At 48.9% G+C, this 24,317-nt stretch overlaps 1 protein-coding gene across 2 annotated transcripts in view; it reads right to left on the minus strand.

The window, feature by feature from the left end:
* FSTL1 (follistatin like 1) overlaps positions 1-24,317 on the minus strand; it is a 120,079-nt gene that overhangs the window by 3,857 nt on the left and 91,905 nt on the right. For both annotated transcript variants that reach the window (XM_075119129.1, XM_048819009.2), the window contains exons 3-10: positions 15,582-15,686; positions 13,970-14,099; positions 12,862-12,894; positions 9,017-9,147; positions 4,979-5,097; positions 3,661-3,773; positions 1,890-2,000; positions 137-234 (exon numbers count right to left, since the gene is read on the minus strand). In XM_075119129.1, coding sequence (XP_074975230.1) covers positions 137-234; positions 1,890-2,000; positions 3,661-3,773; positions 4,979-5,097; positions 9,017-9,147; positions 12,862-12,894; positions 13,970-14,099; positions 15,582-15,686 — 840 coding nt within the window. The remainder of the gene's footprint in view (positions 1-136; positions 235-1,889; positions 2,001-3,660; positions 3,774-4,978; positions 5,098-9,016; positions 9,148-12,861; positions 12,895-13,969; positions 14,100-15,581; positions 15,687-24,317) is intronic.

Here is a 24,317-nt window from a genome sequence, read left to right on the forward strand (position 1 = left end):
AGATAGGGAGTTCCCCTTACCATGAGCCAGTGCACTCCCCGTCTTTGCTAGGAAATATCTGAGATCCAGAGGAAGAAGGTCTCTAGCAAGGAGAAATTTCCAACACAGATTCTGGACAAAGAGATTCCATCCTAACCTGATGCTTTTGCAGTTCTTGAACGTATCTGGCCAGCTCCTCCTCAGTCAGCTCCTCCTCAGGTTGCTGCCCCCCTACAGGCACCTTCTGGTTCTTCCCTGCAAACACAAGTGAAGTTTAGAGCCATCCCAGGTGTTAGGACAGCTCTCAGATGGTGATACAGAGGTGGGAGGCCAGGAGAGAGCCAGGGTGGGTTCAGCCTGTGTCATGCTACAACAGATCTCAGGCTCACTGGGGCTTGCTTTGTCTGGAGAAGTGAGAGCTGATGAGCTCTGACCCCTTCTTCTTTGCTGTCAGGAAAGAGGGAGGAGTCTGTCCCATCCTGGGGTACATGAGGTGTGCATCCATACAACTCCCCCAAGAGTAAAAGATAAATACATCAGAAATGAACTAGGCTCTACCCTTCCTGCTTATTATTGAAAAAGAAAGCCAGTGGCTAGTTCTGACGCCTTCTCTGGCTAAACAAATCTTGGGCAGATAGAAATACACACGACACACTCCATGTAATTGGCACATCTGCTTATTCAGGACCTCTCTCAGGGAATGTAGCGAAGCCCAATGATATTTAATTTCACTTAATGGACATGCTTTCTGCTCATTTATTGGTATTCAGATCTGCCTGACTCTCATGCCCCTTTGGTCTGCTTACTCCTCTGACAGCAGCCTTTGGTCCCACCACAGCTATGACACAGGCAGAAAGGGTGAGAATTGTTAGCCCATTGCAAGCTACTTGTTTTCTCCCTCCACTTCAACGACCCATGCTAGGTGGCCATGCTGGGTGTCTTGCAGCCACCTCTGATGCTAGCACTGGGCAGGCAGCAGGTACATAACACAATGGGATCCACAACTCCCTAAGCAACAGCATCAGGACTAAAACAGCATCTTCTCTGAATCAGGAATTCTTGTTACTAGGGGCAAAAGGAAACTGCTCATTGGGGTGAATCAATTCAGAGGCCTCTACTGTGTAGCACTGAATTAATTTTTGAAGTAATTCTGTTAACACTTGTTACTGTTTTACTATCTCCACATCTGTTCATGGTGCTGGCATCTCTCTCAGTGGGAGCTACCATGCTACCGACAGTCTTAAGAGGTAATGTGTTCTTAAGAAACAGAGGTGCTGTTTCCATGCAAAGGCCCTTCAGAAGCAGCAGGGAGGCCAGAAGAATGCAGAGCAGCGCTGTGAGGGAGAGCCCAGCTGTTTATCAAGAGAATAAAGCATTTCCCAAAGTCTTACACAGGGGGACCAACTGGCTTCCAATGTGCAACGAACTCTGTGAGATGAGTTGATCCTCCTGACGTAAGGCGTCCAATTAAGAAACCCACTGGGGCTTCCCCATCTGTAGCTCTGCTCTCAGAGCTTGAAACTGATGTGAGGAGACACCACAAGGGACAAGAGATGGATGATCAGTCAAGTTTCATTATAAAGGATACTTCTCTTCACACAAATAATAATTCTTTTTCCTTCTGTAAGAGCTTTTATTTGAAGGCTCTCAAGGCACTTCTCTAACAGTCATAAATTAAGTCTCCTAACCTCTCTCTGGAGTAGGACAGCATCATAATCCCTATTTTACAGAAGCTGGGGAGACTGAGGCACATAGAGGGCAAGTGACTTGCCCAAGGTCTTACAGTGATTGCGAGGAAGAGCTGGGAATAGAAGTCACAGGCCCAGAAACCCAGTGCCTTGCATAAACCAGAAGACAAAACTTCCTCTGTAACTTCCTACTTGCCCCAGCCCTTTGCAGGTTGTACCTACCCTCACAGGTCATGGCAGTGCACACCCAGTTCCCACAGGCACAGACACAGCGGTTGCACTCCACTTGGGTCTCAGCTCCATCTTCATAGGTTTCATCTTCAAGGGCACATTCTAGAAGGAGCAAGAACAAGGGGAATTGGCTTTGATGTACAGGGCAGATACAGGCAATTGGATTCTGGGAGTTCTTTGTTTCCCCCAAAGCACTTGTGAGTTAGTACAGTGACTGCAGGGGCCGTCACAGCCTCTATTCATCACTCCCACCTGCCCTGGGACATGAAGCCCCATCTTCTGTCGAAGAGCACCATGGACAGCATTTTCAGGGAGTGCTTGTGGGATGTCTGACTTTCCACTGGAAGGGGCAAGAGGGAGTTCAGTTTACTGTTCTACCAGCAGTATCACCATGGCCTGCACTGTATCAGCACCACTGAGAATAAGCCTTGGTGTAGGACTTGAAGTCTTTAAACCACGATTTGAGGACTTCAATAGCTCAGACATAAGTTAGGGGTTTGTTACAGGAGTTGGTGGCAGGGCTGGCTCTAGGCACCAGCAAAACAAACAGGTGCTTGGGGTGGCACATTTCTAGGGGCGGCATTCCGGCGCCGGCCATCCCGCCCCTAGAAATGTGCCCCCGCTCGCTTCCGCTCTGCCTGCTCCCGAGCACGCCGCCGCCGCTCTGCTTCTCCCCCCTCCCTCCCAGGCTTGCCGCGCGTGAAACAGCTCGGGTGGAGCAGAGGCGAGCTGGGGCGGGGAGCAGTTCCTATTCCCCTTCCCCCCGTTACTTCCTGCGCTCCCCCCACCCTCGCTCACCTCCGCTCCCTCTGCTCCCCTGAACGTGCTGCCTCTCCCTCGCCTGAGAGGGAGGGGGGAGAAGCGGAGCGGCGGCGTGTTCAGGGGAGCAGGCAGAGCGGAAGTGACCTAGGGCGGGGGGTTGTGCGTGTGTGTGGGGAGCCGCACGAAGCAATGGGGGGGGAATCCGGCAAGCCTGGGGGAGGAGGCAGGCCCGGGGATTTGGGGAAGTGGTTGGGGGAGAGAGCATGAAAAAAAAGCGGGGGGAGGGCCAAAAATTTTTTTGCTTGGGGTGGCAAAAATCCTAGAGCCTGCCCTGGGTGGTTCCGTGACCTGCATTGTGCAGGAGGTCAGACTAGATGATCATAATGGTCCCTTCTGACCTTAAAGTCTATGATTCTATGAACCCAGACCCTCCTGGCCTACTGGTGAGCATACTCCCTAGTGAGACAATTAGATCAGCTGCTACATTATGTTTAATCCTTAGAACGCTGAGCCGTTTCCATGTAAGTTGCAAATCTACATTGGGTTCAGATGGCTTGTGAGCTACAGGAAGTTGATCAGGGAGGGCATCTGGCAATTGAAAGCCAGAGCAAGGCAAGGCTTCTCTCTGGACTGAGACCTGCCCAGTGCCCTGCCTCCTCAATTGTACAGACACGCACTTCTCCTCACATGACCCATCTCCCCACTGCTGAACCCCTTACTTGATCACCCAAACATACATTCCCCACTGACATGCCTTTCTGAAACCCACGTCCCATACACCCTAATACAAGGGGAAGCTGCAGGGCAGGACTGAGGGGCATTGGCAGAGCTGTGTGGGGAGCCCAGGGCTGGAATAGCAGGAGGGGCTGCAGGGCAGGAGTGAGGTGTATTGGACGTGCTGTAGAGTGCCTGCCTTCTCTGTCTGGCTCTAAGCCCTTCTATTCTTTCCCTGCTTTCTGGAGCCCCAGTTTGTTCCCTGGTGCAGGGGAGAAGATCATACTTTTCTCTGGTGGGTTGAAGGACGGGTTGAGGCACTTGAGGAACTCATTGAAGCTGAGTTTCCAGTCGGCATTCTCATCAGACAGCTCAATGAGGGCGTCCACACAGAGTCCCCTGAAAGGAAACAGATACAATGGGCATGGGGCTCAGGGTACTGCCTCTGCTATGGCCCCTGCTCTTCCCGGTGCAGGGATCTGGACAAGGAAGCGCAGGGCAGTAAGTGCTGGGACTCGGGGCCAGGCCAGCAAAATGACTGTTGTAACAGACTCTACCACATATAGAAAGGAGAAACAGGCTCCGATTGCTACTTTGCTGGGGAAGGCAGGGAATGGGGGATTATTCTGAACAAGTTAGTAGCAGAAGCAAATCTCCAGCTCAGCCTTATCAATGCTATTTTATTGTTAGTTTCACTGCAGAACGAAGGCATTGCTGTGAACTTCTGCCTCCCCTCCTCCCGCCCATCAGCACCCCAGGTAGAGATGGGCCCGGAATGGACTTTTCATTTTGCTGGCAACTCTGAAAAAACAAAAAAATGTTTCCTTTTGAGTCAAACCAAAAACACATGTTTTTCTCAATTTATGGTGAATTGAAAAGTTGAAAAAATTTCAAGTCAGGTTAAATGCTTAATCCTGACATGATTTTTGTTTTATTTCAGGCAGTTTGGAAAGCAAGGAGGACTGGATTTGCAAGACACTGAGGTTGAAGCCAGTAGGAGAACACTTCAATCTCCCTGGACATTCAATAATAGATTTAAAAGTAGCCATCCTTCAACAAAAAAAACTTCAAAAACAGACTTCAAAGAGAAACTGCAGAGTTACAATTCATTTGCGAACTTAACACCATCACCATCAATTTGGGGTTGAATAGGGACTGGGAGTGGCTGGCTCACTACAGAAGCAATTTTCCCTCTCTTGGTATTGACACCTCCTCATCAGTTATTGGGAGTGGACCACATCCACCCTGACTGAATTGGCCTTGTCAACACTGGTTCTCCACTTGTGAGGTAACTCCCTTCTCTTCATGTGCCAGTATATTTATGCCTGTATCTCTAATTTTCACTCCATGCATCTGATGAAGTGGGTTTTTTAGCCACAAAAGCTTATGCACAAATAAATCTGTTAGACTTTAAGGTGCCACCAGACTCGTCGTTGTTTTTGTGGATACAGACTAACATGGCTACCCCTCTGATACTTGAGGTTGGTGTGAATTCTCTTGCCATTTTGAGTGTTACTTCCCAATGGTTGTTTGACTAATGATTGGCAGCTAGCTCTCCCTTCACGTCTGCTGCCCCTCCCGCTTGCCTCCCTGCCCCAGGTTACCTGAGTAGCTTGTTGGTCTCTTGGTCCACATAGGTGGTGATGTTAATAGCAGTTTCATTCTGTTCCACAAACTTCAGGAACTCATTGGAGTCCAGGCGAGAATCCCCACCATCGAAGCTCTATAGGGGTGAGAAGATGGACACAAGAGGGCTGAGGCATTGTCCTATTCCCATTCCTTTCCCTTTTCCACACACACTTGCAAATGGAGCTAGGTGAATGACCGATTCTTTGGCTCAGTGGCAATGCCAATAAATTGGAAAAACAAAGTTTGGTGTGGGCTGAACTGAATCAGAAATGGTTTGGAATTTCCGGTGAATTGACAAAGCCCTTTCGGGTCTGCTCTACAGCCGGGATTCACACCTGGGTCTTCCACATCCCAAGTGAGTGCCCTTCTCACTGGGCTAAAGGTTATAGGGTGGGGGGAAGAAGGGGATGGAAAGGGAGAGAAGGAAAGAAAGCGGAAGTGCCAGCAGCTGCAGCACCATCTCTTCCTCTTCCTCTGGCCATTTTGTCAATGGCTGAAACTATTTGGGTAAAATTTCTGAATAGTTTTGGTCACCCCAAACTACAATTTTCATCAAATAAACTAGAAGTCCAAAAACTTTCACCCAGCTCTATTTGCGAATACTTAGCACTGTGTAGCACTTTGCATCTTCAAATCCCAACTTTTTTGTGGGGCAGATATCATTCCCCCGTATTCTGCAGAAAAGGAAACCGAGGCTTGTAGATAGGAAGTGACTTATCTATACCACCCAGAGAGTTGGTGTTAGAGCTGGGATGAGAATGCAGGAGTCCTGATTCCCACTCCTCTGCACTGGCCGCTGGTCCACACTGATTCTCATTCACCTCTGGCTGCTTGCTTTATAGCCGCAGCATGATCACATCATTTCCTCCCTTTGTTCCAGGTGGCCCTTAGCTTCCATACATTTTCTGGCATGAAATGGACCAATTATGTTTTAGCGGTGCTGGGTTGGTGCAAACTTTCAGACAGGTGTAAAACCAGGGTCTTGACTGTCATGTGCTAATGGCAAAGAATCACAGGAAAAGTCACTTTCTGCTAACTCTGAACAAGAGACTTCATTAGAATAAGGAAACGAGGATTATCCCTCAAGCTGCTCTGTCTCCCTCTGCTTCACTGCAGAGCTTCTGCCTAGAACAATCCTCGGCCCCCATGTGCCTGTCTTCCAGCTATTGATTTAAAGAAAAAGAACCGATATTTTCACAGTAGCCACATTTGGCCATGAAGATCCCATGTCACTTAAGAGTGGAGTGTTTAGCCACAGTGTCCTAGCTAAATTCCAAGGAGAGTACTTACACTCTACCTTCATAAATTCCTTCTGCAGTTTCAGGATTCCTTTTCACTCCCTATCCTAACCTGGTGCATAGTGTTGCAGTGTACTTTTCAGCAGCTGCTGTGTCCCTTCCCAACTCAGGCGGTTGCAATGCAGAGGTGGGAGAAAAGAATCCTGTTTACTGAATGCTATAAGGGGTGCTGGAGAAATTTTGCTGTGTGGCTGGGTCAAGACACTTCCACTCCTTGTGTCTTAGTTCCCTCTGGTGTCCTGAGGCTCCATTCATCAGTGCCTGTAGATTGCTTTGAGACCCCCAGATGAAAAGTGGTAGGGCAGGGAAAATTATTATCCTCTCTGCAGCCAGTGCATAATGGTCCTGCTAATGTGTCTCCAGCTCCATGGGCTCTGAACATCACATGTCCCCCAACATTGTTTACAAGGAGGGCCACAGTTTCCACAGAATCAGGTTCAGTGAAGTCTGCTTTGTCCAGCACTGCATGTCCCCCTGCTGCCCTGAGGTCCCTGTATGGGATCAAGAGGCCTAATAGCACTTGACACAAATCCCTTTGCAGGTCTAGCCCTTGGTGGCTCATGTCCCATACTTGAGTCACACTAATGAATCTCACAAGACAGGGTCTCATAAGGGAAATGGCTGAGCCCCCTAACTGCTGACCACTACTGAAAGAGAAGAGGAAACGAGTTGCCTCCGACACTCCCTGCTACTGAATTCAGCAAAAATGAGTTGCAGTATCCACAGTGGACGAAGAGGTGGTGCTGCAGGGCAGGACTGAGGTGCACTGGCCGAGCAGTGTGGGGAACCTAGGACTGTGATAGCAGGGGGTGGGGAGGAAGAACAACTGCAGAGCAGCAGTAAGGGGCATTGGTAGAGCTGTGTGGGGAGCCCAGGACGGGATAGCAGGGGTTGGGGAGGAAGAACAACTGCAGAGCAGCAGTGAGGGGCATTGGCAGAGTTGTGTGGGGAGCCCAGGACTGGGATATCCTGGGGGGTGGGGGGGCTGCAGGGCAGGAGTGAGGGGCATTGGCAGAGCTGTGTGGGGAGCCCAGGACTGGGATAGCCTGGGGGGTGGGGGGGCTGCAGGGCAGGAGTAAGGGGCATTGGCAGAACTGTGTGGGGACCCAGGACTGGGATAGCCTGGGGGACTGCAGGGCAGGAGTGAGGGCCAATACTGGGTGAGGTTCCATGGCTACAGCAGAATTCCTACAGGTCAGGGCTGAGATGTATTTGTCAAGCTATGTAGGAATATTTGCACAATCTCCGCCACCATTTATTATGCCTCACTCACATCAGCCCTGTTAGTCCCCAGTTCTCACACGGACTAAATTTCATCCCAAAATATTGTAAAGCCCCTGGGGAATGGGTGTTACCTGGTGGATGCCATTAAATGCCCAGGATAAACTGGGGGCAAGGGGTGTTAGCTTTTGCTTTCCTGCTGAGAAAGGCTATGGCTTTGTCACGGGAGCATTCCCCAGCCTGAGGCTGGAATCAGCGGACAAAGGAAAGAGGAAACTGTGAGATGCTCAATCAAGTGAGCAGGAGCTGGTTTGCCTCTGTGCTGCAGACACAGGTTTTCATTGGGCTCATAGCAGGGGGAGTGCTCCTCAGAGTGCTGACATCAGCGGAGTGAGCACATGGCTGGCTCTGGATAATACATCACAGCCTGTGGCACAGGGCGGCCCTTTGAGGAGGGAGCTGGGGGCGGTGTGTTTGTGGGGGGGAGGGATTGCGTAGCTCTACCCTGCAGGTCACCCCATCATTTGGGGCGACGGCAGGTGCCCAAGGGTGAGCCTGAGGCAGTGAATCACTGGAGGGCTTCCATAAAAGGCACCAGTGTTAATGGCTATAAAGGCTGAGAGCTTGGGGCAGGGAGGGAGCAAAGAGGCTGGCTTCTCGGGTCCCACCAGGGGGTCCCATCGCCATGGCAAATTTCAGAGCTAACTCCTGCCAGGTGCCATTAATCTCTCACTGTCAACACCTCCTTATTTAAACCATCTGGTCCCCAGCTCCCCGCAGGCTCTGGGCCACGGCAGGATGGGGAGGGGGGGATGTGCTGAGGGTGGCAGAAGCAAGCAGGGAGTGTGGGATCTGCCAGTTACACAAGGGGAGGGAAGGAGGGAGGGACGGGAGTTTACTGACTCCAAGGAAGGCACTGAATGAAAAGGCTGCGAAGTGTAAGAGGCTATTCTCTCTCTTCCTGGCTGGGGATTTGAGCCGAGTCTCTTGCCGCATCAGGGGCTTTATCCTTTGAGATTGGGCTCCCAAGGAAAAGCCCCCACATGCCTCCCACCCCAATCTGAATTGGGGCAAAGGGCTAGGACCACCCCCAACCTCTTCCCTGTGCCTCACTTCCACTTGCCCCTCCCTGCTGCGTTTCTTGTCTCTGAAGGCTCAGCACTTACATCTTCCTCTCCCTTTTCCTCAGTTTTTCCTCTGCAGTTCCCCACCCCCACCTACCTGAAGAGGGGGGGCAGCTGCCTGTGTGTGGGTGGGCAGGGGGGGAGGGAAAGGGGGAGGCGGGAGGTGCTGCTGCAGGCAGCTCCGGGCCTGTACTTGGTCACTCTTTGTATTACATAAGAACCGCCCCAGACACTCTGGCCTTACTCACACTGCAGGGGCTTCACTTACTATAGCCACCTGGCATGTCACTGAAAAGTGCCAGCAGCACTGCATAACAGCGTAGGGCAGGAAATAAGGGCTCATCTCTAGGGCTGCCCCAGCCCTCTTTACCTTGAAATACTTGTCCAGGACTTCGCTGTAGTTACTGCCCTTGGAGAACCAGCCATCTGGAATGATCTCAGCCTCAAGCCATTGGATAATGCGACGCCGGAGCTCGTCCCTGTCAGACTGGTAGCAGACAACTGCTCAGGAAGAAGTGAAAGAAAGGGTGAGCGAAGAAGAAATGCAACTGAGAGTACATAAAGAAACAATTGAAAAACCAACACCAGGTTACAAGTGACAGAGTTTCCCTTTATCACAGAAGGGGTGTGAACCGAGATCAGCAATCTCCAAACCCAGCTGGAGGTGCTGAGTGGTGAGCAATGTTTGGGATGAGGGTGACACCCAGTGGAAAGGCAGGAGAATGGTAACGACTTAATCCCCTCAATCCCCTTTGCTTTGGTGATTTCCTCTCCCTCTTGTCATGCGGCAGGTGGAAGATGACAAAGATCGATCCAGAGCCGACTCCTCTCTGGTCATACACAATGTTATCCTCCAGGGGGCTGACAGAACACCCAGCCTGAGGAGGGAAGGAGGCTGACCATCCTGGTCCCCCCAATCTCTTGTGCCATGGGGAGAGCAAATGTATTTAGAACTGGCAAAGGGCACCAGATTGGCAGCCATGGAGAGAATAAAGATCTCCATCCACAGTCTTGGGATAGCCTGGGCTGAGCAAACTTCCCTTACTACACCCTCTGCTAGTGTCCCCCAGCACTGAACTTGAGAAGCCCATCTCTCAGGGGGAGGGGATTTCAGTCTCCAAGCCTCTCCACTATGTCTGTCATGGCTATGACACCATTGCATACAAAAAGGAAGAGAGTAAGTGCTCATCAGAGATCGAACTGAGTTTGTTTGCTAAGCCACTACTCTCCCATGGTGGCTGCAGTCGTATGTGCCAGAATCTGATCTTTTATTTAAGAAAACCAAAAATTTAGGGCCAGGCCCTCAACTTGTGTAAATTGTCACATATCCATTAAAGTCAATGGAGCTATGACAGTTTACCCTAGCTGAGGATCTGGCCCTAAGGAGCTAGTCCTTATGGCTGAAAAGAAAACCTCCCATAACCAGACAGACAGGGAAAGAGTAGCTGGGGGTTCTGTAAGGTCAGCTATGAATTCTTTGGTCGTTATGATGTGATTGTCACGGCCCGAGAAGGTCCTTTGCCTTAGGTTTGCATTCAGGAATTGATTTGTCTTATAAGGATTATTATTATTTATTATTTGTATTATGACAGCTCCTAGAGGCCTTCACTGACATCAAGACCCCATTGTACTAAGCACTGTACATACACATAGTAAAAGATAGTCCATGCTTTGAAGAGCTTACAGTATAGACAGACAAAACAAAGAAAGAATGGGAGGGGAAACGGGGGGTGCAGGGAGATTAAGGCCTGCCTAAAATCACACAGCAGGTTGGTGGAAGAGAACCCAGGTCTCCTGACTCAGTCCAGTGCCCTATTCACAAAACAGTGCTGCCCTGTTTCAATGGCATAATAACCTAGCCATCCTTGAAGCATACTTTGGAAAGCGTCTGCATAAAAATGGGACATGGGACTACATGTTTTACTGTGTATCTGACTCTACATCAAATGTGCTCAGGGAACAGGATGGCTGCTTTATCTATCAGCACTACCAACTCAGCCTGGTTTCTGAGAGTCAAGCTGGGTTCTTTTCATCTTGTGCATCATCACCAGTAACCCTGACCATCAAAGTGCAGTTGAGCAGTCTGCCTCCGTACCCCTCACACTAAAGATTCTGCAATGGGAACTTTGTCAACAATTCTGCTGATGCTAACAATTCTGCACAAGCCTCAGGAGCATCTGACTCCCTTTACCAAAGCTGTATGAGCTCTGTATGCAGTGCTGTTGTAGCCGTGTTGGTCTCAGGATATTAAAGTGACAAGGTGGGTGAGGTAATAGCTTTTAATGGACGAACTGCTGTTGGTATGACAAAAGCTTTTGAGCTTACACAAAGCTCTTCTTCACTCAGGCCTGGCCTACACTACAGTTAGGTTGACGTAAGGCAGCTCCCACAATGTACCTCTCCCACTACACAGACTTAATAACTCCACCTCCACCAGAAACGTAGTGCTTAGTTCGATGTAGTTAGGTCGATGCAGTGTCAGTGTAGACACCGCGTTGCTTACATCGATTGTTGCTACCTTTCAGAAGCCATCCCACAATGCCCCACGCTGACAGTTAAATCGGTGCAAGCATTCCTGGTGAGGCCGCGCACTGCTGCCACAAGAAGTGTAGTGTGGACGTGTAAAACCAATTCAGTTACCGCAGTGGCTGTACGTCAACATAATTTAGGTTGACTTAATTTTGTAGTGTAGACTTGCCCTCAGATCTGGGAAATGTACTCAGAGTCATAGATAAATACAAGGTGAAACAGTGTTTAGCACAGTTCTCAAACTGTGGGTCGGGACCCCAAAGTGGGTCGCAACCCAGGCTGGCATTAGACTTGCTGGGGCCCAGGGCCAGGGCCAAAGCCCAAGCCCTACCACTCGGGGCCAAAGTGCGAGTCCCACTGTCTGTGGCTGAAGCCCTTCAGCTTTGCTCCCCAGTCCCGAGGCGGCAGGGCTTGGGTGGGCTCGGACTTCGGTCCCCCGTCCTGGGGTCGTGTAGTAATTTTTGTTATCCGAAGGGGGTTGTGGTGTAATGAAGTTTGAGAACCCCAACTTTAGCATAAGTAGTTAACACATATTTCAAAGGACCATTCAAGGTGAAGTGGCCAGTTAACACCTCTCCAGTTGTAAGGGGGAAAGGCTGGGGGTGGTGGTAAAGCGTCACCATTAGCTTTTTTGAAATGTGTGTTAACTACTTATGCTAAACAATTGGTTCCACCTTGTATGTAGTTGTGACACCGTGGGTATGTCTACACAGCAAAGAAAAACCCGCAGCTGGCCCATGCTAGTGGACTCAGGCTTGCAGGGCTTGGGCTAAGGGACTGTTTCATTTGCTGTGTGGATTTCTGGGCTTGGGCTGGAGTCCAGGCTCTAGGACCAAGTGGGATGGGAGGGTCCCAGAGTTCGGGCTCCAGCCACAGCCCAGAAGTCTACACTGCAATGAAACAGCCCCGCAGCCCGAGCCCAAGCCTGAGTTGGCTGGCATGTACCAGCCATGGGTCTTTCTTTGCTGTGTAGACATACCCTGTGAGTACCTTTCTCAGATCTGAAGGAGAGCTGTGTGTAAGCTCAAAAGCTCGTCTCTCTCACCAGCAGAAGTTATCCCATTAAAAGGTATTATCCTCACCAACACAGAGCTCTGCATGGCTAACAGGAGTAAAAATCAGTCAGATCACATTTCAGTCAGTAGATTCAGCAGCTTGGACTGTGCTACATCCAGGTAGCCCATCTGGGGAGTAAGGAGGGACCAGTTTTACTTAGTCATTTTTCTAACCTATCTTCGATCTGAAAATAAACAGCAATCTATTATTATTATTCACAATTATGTATGTTTATCGATCCTCAAAGTGCTTTACCACCATTAGTATTATCACCCCCATTTTACAAACAGAGAAGCTGAGGCACAGGAAAGTGAAGTGTCTTGATCAAGGCCACATAGGGAATCAGCATTAGAGCTAGGAATAGACATGAAAACTCCTGGTTCCCAGTCCTATGCTCCGCCCACTATGTTGCACCTCTCAATCTCCCTGTCCCTTAGCCAGGCACAGGCTCTGTAATGTGAAAGTCTGCAGGTAAATTCTGTCCCCACTCTGGGAACAGATGTGTTTTTCTATTCATTCCACCTTAAAGCTGTGCAGTTCCCTGTCAAACTGCCCATTCTTCCACCATGCAAATACGCTGGGAGGAATTCAGAGCTCTCAGGTGTGGCGGGGGAGGAGATGGTTTCTTACCTGGGCTTGCGACTGGATTCTCAGACTTCTTCTCTGTCAGTGGAAACATGGGAACGGATGTTAATGAGCAGGAAAAAAAAGGTTTCACTATTTCATTTACGTCCTGACATGGTGTATCAGAGTGACATGAGACTCTCCCTCACGTGAAACAAATGGTGAGCGGGGAGGGATTCAGCTCTGTGAGTTTGCGGCCTCTGAAGGCCCCTGTTACTTCCTAGCAATAGGGCACCTTTGGTGATGGTGGGGCTTATCTCAGCAGGAAGGATATCAGGTAGTTCTGGATTGCGCTCCCTAGCACATTCCCTCATATTCCTCTTTGGAGTTGCTCCTTTAAAAGACCAGTGTTACCATAGAAAGTGTGAGTCCTTTGAAAGGTCAGGACTCCTCTTGTCCCTCGTTGGTGCAGGTGGTGTCAGAACATGGGCACAGATTTCTTGTAGCTCAGGGCACCCACATGGTGTGACACAGAGGACCATGTGGACAACTGGCTAGGAGCCCAAGAGCAACACTCAAGTAAGCAAAATCCTAAGCTATATCTACACTACAGCAGGATCGATGCTCCAGGGATTGATACATTAGGGGTCGATTTAACGGGTCCAGTGAAGACCCACCAAAGCGACTGCAGATGGCTCTCCAGTCGACCCCAGAACTCCACCCTGAACGAGAAGAGTAAGATAAGTCGATGGGAGAGTGTCTCCCATCAACCCAGCACGGTGAAGACACCTCAGTAAGTTGACCTAAGCTACATCGACTCCAGCTATGTTATTCAGGAAGCTGGAGTTGTGTAACTTAGGCTGACTTACTGCGGTAGTGTAGACATAAAGTGAGTTCTGTCTCCTGGAGTCAGTGAGCTTTTGGAACTGTCCAATTCTCCACATCATTTAGTGGACCCGGACGTTCCTTAACAGGTGGATGGAAAGGGCATGTTGATTGTGTTGGTTGTTGGAAGGAAGAGGCAGCTAGAAGCCATGTTATGGGGGCCCCTTAATCTCATTTGTGGTCTCTGTCAGGGAACAGAAGGCACAAGGTTGTTTTCTCCTCCATTGCACCTCCTCCCAGGGTCTTGTTTGAGTGACAGTAGGTCCAAAGCCCTCAGGGCTGGCTTTACCTTTACAGTGGCCATCATAGTCCACCTGGATTTTGGAGCCAGTAAGGCAGGCATCACGATGCAACTCGCAGTGGTTCAGGTACGTCTTGCCATTGCTGCCACACACAGGCCTCTTATGAGGTTTGCATTGCTGAAAAAGAGCCAGAAAGAGAAGAGCTTTACCCACCGCCACGGATCCCAGGATGGCTGGAGGGAGGCAGTGTGTAAGCCCCAGCATCAGCCCAGCTCATGGGCACTGTGCACATCTCCCTCAGCGCAAGTAGGGACTGAGAGATACTAACTACCCAGAACCTATAAGATCTTGTGCAGGAGCCGAGTGGTCTGTAAAATGGGGACCCCCTCACCCGGAAACATCGGTTTCCCCAGCCCCCCGCACTACCACCATTCAGGTGACTTAATGAAAGCAGATTTACTGAAGAACACAGAAGTTAATCACTAGTATCTATACTATGTTTGTCTCTGCTTCTGGGTGTGTGAGTTTGTGTGTGTGCACAAACCTGTGTGTCTCTAAGTGACTTTGTGTGTATGTGTGTGTGTGTGTGTGTGTGTGTATGTGTAAGTCTTTCTTTGGGTGGATCTGTCTGCATGGGCTGCAGACACCATCTCAAGGTTTCTGCTGGGGAACTGAAGGTAGGCTCGCAGCTGAGAACCTGGGGCTTTGTCTGGAAGGGACACAGTAGATTATCCAAAGAGAAGGAATTTGGCGTTGACAACGTTTGGGCTGGGGGTTTCCTTTTTGTGTTTCTTTTAGCTTGGGTAAAGGTAATCAACCCAGTCAGTTTGCTTACAGCTCCTTTCACTTTCCAGTTCCCAGGATGGCAGCATCCGGGTTGCGAACACTGAGGCGGGGGGACAGGAGGGGTTCTTTAAAAAACAGTGTTCCATTGGTGTAAGAACGTATGGCTTTTTGTAAGGGGAAGAGAACAGCAAAATGGGCAGGTTCCGTGTCCCTAAAACTGTCCCTTCTCTCAAGGTCCATCTCAGTATATCTGTAGAGATTTTTTTATTTTAAAAAAGTGCTTAGTGCTGGTTTCTGTAACTCATGCAGACTGGTTATGCTGACAGCTGGCTTGCTGAGAGCATGTGCACCTGCCCACACCAGTCCAACTGTGTGCTGACACCCTGGCACACCTTCCCCACAGGAGGAGTGCTCCAGCCAGCTCTCCCCTGCATAGTTTGACACTCTGGGCTGTGAGGTAAGTGGCGAGGGTATAGGCAGCTCAGCCACACTGGCACTTCCTGGCATGGGTTGGCATCTGTGCTGCAATGCACTAGACGAGAGCACCAGGTTGTGGCAGGGCACTGGGGGCTCATGAGGGGAGAAAAAGGAGCCAGTTCTGGGTGCGCCGGGGGAGTGTATCAGAGAGGATGACAGAGGTAGAGATAGTGTGAGTGACTGGGGAGGAGGAATTGGCAGGGGAGGGCTGGGAAGGAAAGGGGCTGGAGACTGAAGGGCTCCTCTTGGTTTGGGGCTGCTCAAGAGCAACTCCCATTGAAACTCTATTGGCTAAGTGCCCTAGTGTATTTTATCTGGATCCCTTCGACCTCAAGAAGTCCCCTCTCCCCATCTCCTCTCTACCTCCGGTCATCTGGAAGCTGCTCTATGTCCTACCTCGATGCAGAGGCAGGTGGGCTCCCCCTTCTCCGTCACTGCGCACTCCCGCCCGGCTCCACAGAAAACGTTGGCACAGATTTTGGATTTGCTCTTTGGCTCTTCCTTCAGGATACAAAGTGAGAGACAGAGACAGTGTTACTGAAAACAGTCCCACCTTCAGCTCACAGTGGGTCATAGCTTTTTGCAAAGTTCATGCACATTTTAGACTGAACCAAATTGCACAAACTAGCATCTCATAGATGGACGAATGAGAAGGAAATGACCAATCTTTCTGTGCAGCTCAGCCAGCCAGCGACTGAGAGCTTGTGAGAACCTGACACTGCTCCAGAGGGTGCAAATTCCAAGAACGGAGGATCTGCTCAGAGTGATGCAAGGGGATATAATGAGGAATGGGGTGAATCTGAGCAGAAGATCTAGTCTGAATACCAGGAATAAATTCCTGGCAGTGAGACTTATTAGGCTGTGAAATCATCTCCCAAGGGAAGGGGTGGAAGCTTTCTTGTGTGGGAGCCTTAAAAGTAAGTTGGACAACGCCCTGGCGAGAATACACTCTAGAGTTCAATCCTGAACAGTAACAGAGAAATCACCACGGATAAGACCAATGGCTTACTTGTCCCAGTGTCTCTCTGCAACACTACACCAGCACATGTAGCCCAGGATCCTGCCTCCACTAGTAGCTCAGTGTCAGGGTGCGTCACAGGAAGAAATTCCATAATGGATAACTATGCAATAACTTTCCCATGGGGGAAATGTCTTCCTAGCCCCAGACAGTTATTAGTTGTCCTATGACCTGAAGCATGAGGTTTATTTGTCTAATACATTTTTATCTTATCCAATGTCACTGCAAATATTCTTGTTACTATTACAAGTGTCCAGTCCTTTTCTGTATACTATTAAGCTCTTGAACTCAATGACAACTAAAGGCAATGGTTGCCACTGGTTTGTGATGCACTCTATAAAAGTGTATTTGCTTTTATCAGTTTTTAGTTTGCTGCCTTTTAATTTCATTGCAGGACCCCTTGTTCTTGTACTATGAGAGAGGAAGATGGATGGTTCCTTGGTTAGGACACTAGCTTGGAACTTGGGTGTCCCAGGTTCAGCTCCCTTTCTACCAGACTTCCTGAATGACCTTGGGCAAGTCACTGAATTTCTCTGTGCATCAGTTCTCCATTTGTAAAATGGGATCATAGATGCCAAGGCCAGAAGGGACTGCTGTGATCACCTAGACTGACCTCCTGTAGAACACAGGCCATAGAAGTTCCCCAAAATAATTCCTAGAGCAGATGTTTTAGAAAAACATCCAATCCTGACTTAAAAATAGTCAGTGATGGAGAATCCACCACAACACTTGGTAAGTTGTTCCAATGGTTAATTACTGTCACTGTTAAAAGTCTATGCCTTTATCCAGTCTAAATTCATCTAGTTTCAGCTTCTGTGCATTGGATCATGGTATACCTTTGTCTGCTCAACTGAAAAGCCCATTATTAAATATTTGTTCCCTGCGTAGATACCTATAGACTGAGATCAAGTCACCCATTAATCTTCCCTTTGTTAAGCTAAATAGACTGAGCGCTTTGAGTCTGTCACTATAAGTAAGGATATGATTGTGTCACAGAGGTCTCAGATTCTGTGACTTTAACAGACCTCTGTGATTTCTTCAGCTTCAGCGGCATGCCTTGAGCAGCAGTAGGACTGGCTCAGCAATCAGCAGTCAGCCTCCAGTGCAGGAGCAGCAACAGGGCTGGAGCAGTGGCTGGCAGTCAGCCTCGGTGGGGCTCCCACTGTTAGTCCTCTCTGGCCCTTCCAGGCATTTTTAGTAAAAGTCACAGACTGGTCATGGGCTTCCATGAATTTTCCATGAAATTTTGCCCGTGACCTGTCCGTGACTGTCATTAAAAATACTTGTAACAAAATCTTAACCTTAACTATAAGGCATGTTTTCTAATCCTTTACTCATTTTTGTGGCTCTTCTCTGAACTCTCTCCAATCCTTCTTGAATTGTGGGCACCAGAACAGTACACAGTCTTCTAGTGTCAAATACAGAGGTAAAATAATCTTTCTATTCCTACTCTAGATTCCCCTGTTTATGCATTCCAGGATTGCATTAGCTTTTTTGTCCACACTGGGAGCTCATGTTCAGATCCCCTACATCCCCAAATCCTCCCTCCCCATTTTGTCAGGGATGGTTTTAGTAAAAGTCAGGGACAGGTCACGGGCAAGAAACAAAAAATCACGGAAGCCTATGACCTGTCCCTGATTTTTACTAAAAATATCCATGACAAAATCGTAGCCTTAGTTACCAGGCACTGTGATGGGGTGCATGGGCACCAGGTTTGTATAATTTTTCATGGTGCCCAGAACGGGTCCAAGCAGAGCCTTCCCGTCCATAGGATGGACCAGGGCAACCGCCCCGGGCCCTGTGCTTCAGGAGGATGTGGGGTCCAGGGCAGCCTAGGGGATTAGTGGGGGGCCTGGAGCCAGCAGCAGCGAGCGACCCAGCCCCAGCCCGCCCTGTCCTGCCCCACCTCTTCCCACCCCTGCTCCACCCCCATTCCACCCCTTCCCCCAAGCGATGCTGGAAGCTGGAGGGGCGGAGTGGAGTGGGGTGGGCTGGGTCAGTCGCCACTGCCGGCACCAAACCACCCTGCTAACCCCCCAGGCCACCCTGGAACCCGTGTCCCCCTGAAGTGCCGGGCCTGGGGTGGTTGCCCCGGTCCATCCTATGGACGGGACGGCTCTAAAAATATAAACCCAAACATTGGTGGAGCCAGGCCCACGTTCCTGAATACTGGTCCACCTCACACAAGGCCTGAATGGGTTAACATGGGCCAGAAGGGACCAATTCACCCCATATGCTACACCTGGAGGGGAACCAGGGTTGGATAGGGTTTAATGGCAGATAAAGCCCAGCAGGAGGAGGAGCTGGGATAGGATTATAACCCAGGAACTGAAAGCAGGAAAGATGGGCTGCAGGAATGAGGTCTGCAGTCACTTCCTAAAGCAGCGGTCCCCAATCTTTTGAGGGTCACCCCCCCTTACCCCTGTCTGTGCCCCTCCATCCCCCAGGAGTGGGGCCACAGCTGAGGGGGTGGACGCAGACCGGGTAAGGGGTCTGAGGCTGGGACCGCAGCTGAGGGAGGGTCTGGGAGCAGGGCCATAGCCAGGGGCCAAGGCTGAGGTGGAAGCGGAGCCGCAGCCAGGCTGTGGTGAGGGCTGGCAGCCAGGCCCATGGCCAGGTGTGACTCTGCTCCCAGACTTGTCCCCAGCCTCGGTCCCAGGCCGGAATGGAGCCATGGCCAGTGGCTGAGGCTGCTGCAGGGCTGGGAGCAGAGCTGCGCTGAGGCTGGGGATGGAGACGGGAGCTGGGGGTGGGGATGGGCTGGATGGCGCTCCCTCCCCACCCCCGTGGAGGCTGGCCTGCTGGATGGTCCTCCATGCCCTGGGTCCTCCATGCCCTGGGTCCTGCCCTCAAGTAGGTAATTTGACAAGAGGCTGAGTGGGGCGAAGTAGCCGTGGGAAGTGGAGGAAGCCCTGGTGGTGAAGTCTAGACATGGACAAGGAGATAGAGAGGTGAGATAGGAAGGAGCCTAGGGAACCAGCAACAGGATCTGATCGTGAGTAGAGACCTAGGTTGCTAGTCACAGGGTCCCTGGACTGGAGCCCGCAGTGGTGGGTGGGCCTGGGATCCCCAACCTGCCACTGGGAAAGTGACACTGGACCTAGACTTGAACTGGAAGACTGCCTAAAATAGCTTGTCCAGTGTGAGTCTGATACCCCAGAAGGAGAGGACTATATCATGACCTGGCTGGAGAGCTGAGTCATGAAGAGGGAACACCCTGAGACATGGAGAAAGAGAGAGGCCACAGTGCGAGCAACTGACAGCAGGGGGTGCTAGATGAGGTGACAGCTAATTCCTAGACCTAGCCTCAAGGAGGCGCACTTGCAGTGAGTGGACCCCTTCACAGACACTTAGTACTATAGTAATAGGGGCCATTCAAGTACCTTAAAAATAAATCAATTGGACATTCCCATTTACTCTATCTAGTCCATTCTTTATTTTATTTCTCTAAATCACATCCTGTCTGTTATTCTCCTTATTAAACTATGTAGTTCTAATCTTGTTAGCCTCTTATCTGAAAGTCTTTCCATGCCTCTAATTGTTTTGGAGATGAGCTGACCACAACTGAACACACTATTCCAGATGAGACTGTTCTACTGATGTGTATATAGTGGCCTTCTAATATGTTCAGTACTATTTTCTATCCCATTGCTTATACACGCTAACATTTTGTTGTTGTGTTTTTAAACCACAGCTGCACAAATAGCTGATGTTCTTATTGAGCTGACAACAATATTTTTAATAGGACTGTTGATTAATCACAGTTAACTCATGCGATTAACTCAAAAAAAATGAATCGTGATTAATCGCACTATTAAACAATTGAAATTTATTAAATATTTGTGGATGTTTTTCAACATTTTCAAATATATTGATTTAAATTACAACACAGAATACAGAGTGTAAGGTGCTCACTTTATATTATTTTTTTATTACAAATATTTGCACTGTAAAAATGATAAAACAAAAGAAATGGTATTTTTCAATTCACCTAATACAAGTACTGCAGTGCAATCTCTTTATTGTGAAAGTGCAACTTATAAATGTAGATTTTTTTTATTACATAACTGCACTCAAAAAACAAAACAATGTAAAACTTTAGAGCCTACAAGTCCATTCAGTTCTACATCTTGTTCAGCCAATCGCTCAGACAAACGAGTTTGTTTACATATGCAGGAGATAATGCTGCCCTCTCCTTGTTTACAATGTCACCTGAAAATGAGAACAGGCGTTTGCATGGAACTGTTGTAGCCGCTGTTGCAAGATATTTGCATTCCAGATGTGCTAAAGATTCATATGTCCCTTTATGCTTCAACCGCCATTCCAGGGGACATGCGTCCATGCTGCTGATGCTCGTTAAAAATATAATGCGCTAATTAAATTTGTGACTGAACTCCTTGGGGGAGAATTGTATGTCTCCTGCTCTGTTTTACCTGCATTCTGCCATATATTTCATGTGATAGCAGTCTCGGATGATGACCCAGCACACGTCGTTCATTGTAAGAACACTTTCACTGAAGATTTGACAAAATGCAAACAAGATACCAATGTGACATTTCTGAAAATAGCTATAGCACTCGACTCAATATTTAAGAATCTGAAGTGCTGTCCAAAATCTGAGAGGGACAATGTGTGGAGCATGCTTTCAGAAGTCTTAAAAGAGCAACACTCTGATGCGGAAAATGCAGAATCCGAACCATCAAAAAAGAAAATCAACCTTCGGCTGGTGGCCTCTGACTCAGATGATGAAAATGAACACGCGTCAGTCCGCACTGCTTTGGATGGTTATCGAGCAGAATCTGTCATAGCATGGACGCATGTCCTTTGGAATGGTGTTAGGAGAGCAAAATGGAGCTACCCAAGCTGGAATTTAGATAGGGTATCTACTCTTTGAAAATATGCTGTAGGATCCTTAATAATCTATCTTAGGTTTTTATATATAGTGCCAAGCACTGCAGCATACTAAGGAGCACACAAGACCAGATTCCAGAACAAAAAGAAATAGAGTTGTGCTGTATGTTATTTTGAAATTAAATCCACCAGATTTGCAATTCAAGTGTCTAGCAACAGGTGGCAGTATCCTCCCTCTCCCTAGCTGCTTCTCCAGTGTGCTGCGGCGTGTGTGCTCTGTATGTGCCTCCTCTGAAATTCAAACCAGTCTCCTGTTCTCATTAAGCTGCGGTTTAGAACCGGAGATGAAGCTATAGGTGCCTGAAGGGGGCACAGCCAAGCTAGCTGGAATTCTCAGACTTCCTCAAACCACCCCGCTGTGGGCTGGCAATATCCCACCCTTGGCAGCAACACCTTCCTTGTACCCCAGAAGAAGGGCTGCTGCTCGCCAGGCGTGGGACAGAAATGTTGGCAGGATGACACAGCAGGAAATGATCTTTTAAGGCAACTTGTCCAAGGACAACCTGCCTCTCAAATGGAGCTGCCAGAATAGAAAATCCAGTTGCTCTGATTTTAATTTTCAATCAAAGTGAGGTATTTTGTGTATGTTTTGAATTAACCCGTATTGTTCATAGCTAGGGACTAGACTCCATGACCCAAAAGGTCCTTTCCAGTCCTGTGTCCATACACCCCTAGTTCGTGGCAGGCTGAAGAGCAGCATTTAAATCCCTACTGCACTGACTGAGGGGCCCCTCAGGCGTGACACTGAAAATGAAAACAGAATGGTTTCTTTGTAGAAATTACTGAATGACTGAAAAAAATCCGATTTGCCTGCCCAGCTATGACTATGATGTATTCTTCCTCCAGCTTCCACTCAGCCAGTTGCACCCCCGACTACATTTTGGGCTATCATCTGCATGGATCCCCTAAGTGGAGTCTGAGGAGCAACTCAGGGGAACGTAAATAATGGGTTAGTGGTTACAGCTTAGACATGGGAATTAGGACTTCTGGGTTCTACTCTGGCTCTGCCTCAGACTTCCTGATGACACTGGGTAAGTACTTTCCCAGTGATATAAATTCTCATAATTTATCTTGAGTCTGGTGGTATTTGGTGTTTGTCTTAAAGCCCCAACTCCTGGAGTCATGTGAATAAGTGAGAATCCCAGCTTTCATTCAGTAGTACAAAGTTAGCCCTCATGGTTGCAGAGAAAAGCTTGAAAACATGACCAGTCAAGGCACAAACACCAGAAGGCAAATAAAAAGAACGCAGAGTATATTTTTGGAATGTTATGATAGTTAAACTAATCTCATATTTGTAGGCCTGACTGGTGATTTCTGAACACTTGGGATTGGTGAGACTGCATCCTCTCTGTGCATCAGTTTCCTCATCTATCACAGTGGGTTTATGAGGGTTAACTAATTAATGTCTAGAAAGTGCTTGGATAGAGAGAAAGCAAAGGGCAGTGGGTTATTAACTGCTGTGTGGTGACATTTACAAGGAAACCCATAAGAAGCCAGTTTTCCTTTTCAGACTCAGGTCAGACAGGCACCTCAGTCACTGCAGCCAAGACACCTAGTTACAGCTCAGCAGCAGTCAGTAAATTACCACATTTCATCTGCCTGGAGGAAGCAGGGAGGAGCCCAGCATGGGGACTGAAATCCTTCTAGATTCTCATTCTCCATGGAGTACAGACCCCAGTGTTTCTGGGAAGCGGGACCCAGGACTATCTGTCTCTTCCTGTGTGCTGCAGTGGCAATAAACTCACTAGCTATTTTTTCAGAGATCATGGGGAAGGCTGCTTGCTACTACCATCAGTGTATACGGAGTGGAAGGGACAAAACCCAAAGCAGCCATGTCCTGGTCAGCTTCACACACAGCCAAGATTATCCAAGACTATCGACACTGGGCCAGGAAACCTACCTATCTAGCTGGTTTCAAGGAAGGCTGGGCAGTGTGGATGGGAACCAGCTCTATTTAAAGAGCATTTAGCAAGCACTCTTGCAAGGGGGTGGGGTCTAAGAATGGTTCAGTCAGGAGGGCAGTGCTGTGCTGTGCACAGGGCCTGGTACTGCAGAGGAAGGCCTGCAGCGAGACACATAAAATGCCTCCTTCCTCAGCAGCCGCTTCCCAAGCTGCAGAAAGTGAGTGGGCAGGGAAGTGACATCTACCAGGTACCTGTAGGCAAATGGTGCTTAACAGTCACGTGCTGCTACAAGGAATCACCATGGCAACAGACAATGCCGGGCTTCAAGGTGGATTTCTAAACTTAGGCAGCTGGGTTTATATTTTTGGCTTCTCTTCTTCAGCACAAACTAAGCGATGAAAGTGTCTGAAGCGCACAGGATTTCCATGGGAGCATTTCATGGCCTCTCTCCCAAGTACGGAGGGAGGGGCACCATACCTGCATGCGCGCGCTAGCAAAAGCGTGTCTCTCGGTGTAGGAATGGCATGGAAGGGTGCACATGTGTGTGTACATGAGTGTGTCCGTGACTGTAGGTGCATGTGGATGTGAGCCTAAGTCTGCAGGAGGAGCTATAGTTGTATATTAAAGACAGGTTGCAGAGCAGCAGCCGTGTTAGTCTGTATTCGCAAAAAGAAAAGGAGGACTTGTGGCACCTTAGAGACTAACCCATTTATTTGAGCATGAGCTTTCGTGGGCTACAGCTCACTTCATCGGATGCAAGAAAGGTGCCACAAGTACTCCTTTTCTTTTTATATTAAAGACAGGCAACTATCTCAAGATACGGGCAGTATTAGCCTAACATGTTCTTCCGGGAAGCCTGTATGCACTGCACCTTTCCTTGCTTTGCCTGGTGCTCACACCTGTGCTAGGAGCTGGGCCACATTAGCCACTGTCATTTTACAAACTTCCAAATTAGATGTGGGGACTTTCCCACAATGAATGTGACATCTGGGGAAGGCAGAAACGCGAGCAGTTCTACCACAAAAACGGATGTATGGAGGGGAGAATGGTGGGTACAAGCAGTACAGTGCAGGTGACCCTATGTCCACTCTGCCCCCCTGCAAACCTGTCCTGTGGTAAGGCAGGTATTCCCAATGGCACACATGCTATGAGAAATTGGCAAGGAAACCAACACATTACATTGGGGGGCCTTAATAACAAGCTAGAAAACAAACCACTCAGATAATTTGGTGTAGATATATACACTGTAAAATCTTCTCTGTTCTCCTTACCCCCTTACCTACTCCTGGCTACAATGGG

This window comes from Caretta caretta, chromosome 1, assembly GCF_965140235.1.
Source record: "Caretta caretta isolate rCarCar2 chromosome 1, rCarCar1.hap1, whole genome shotgun sequence".
Taxonomy (NCBI): domain Eukaryota; kingdom Metazoa; phylum Chordata; order Testudines; family Cheloniidae; genus Caretta; species Caretta caretta.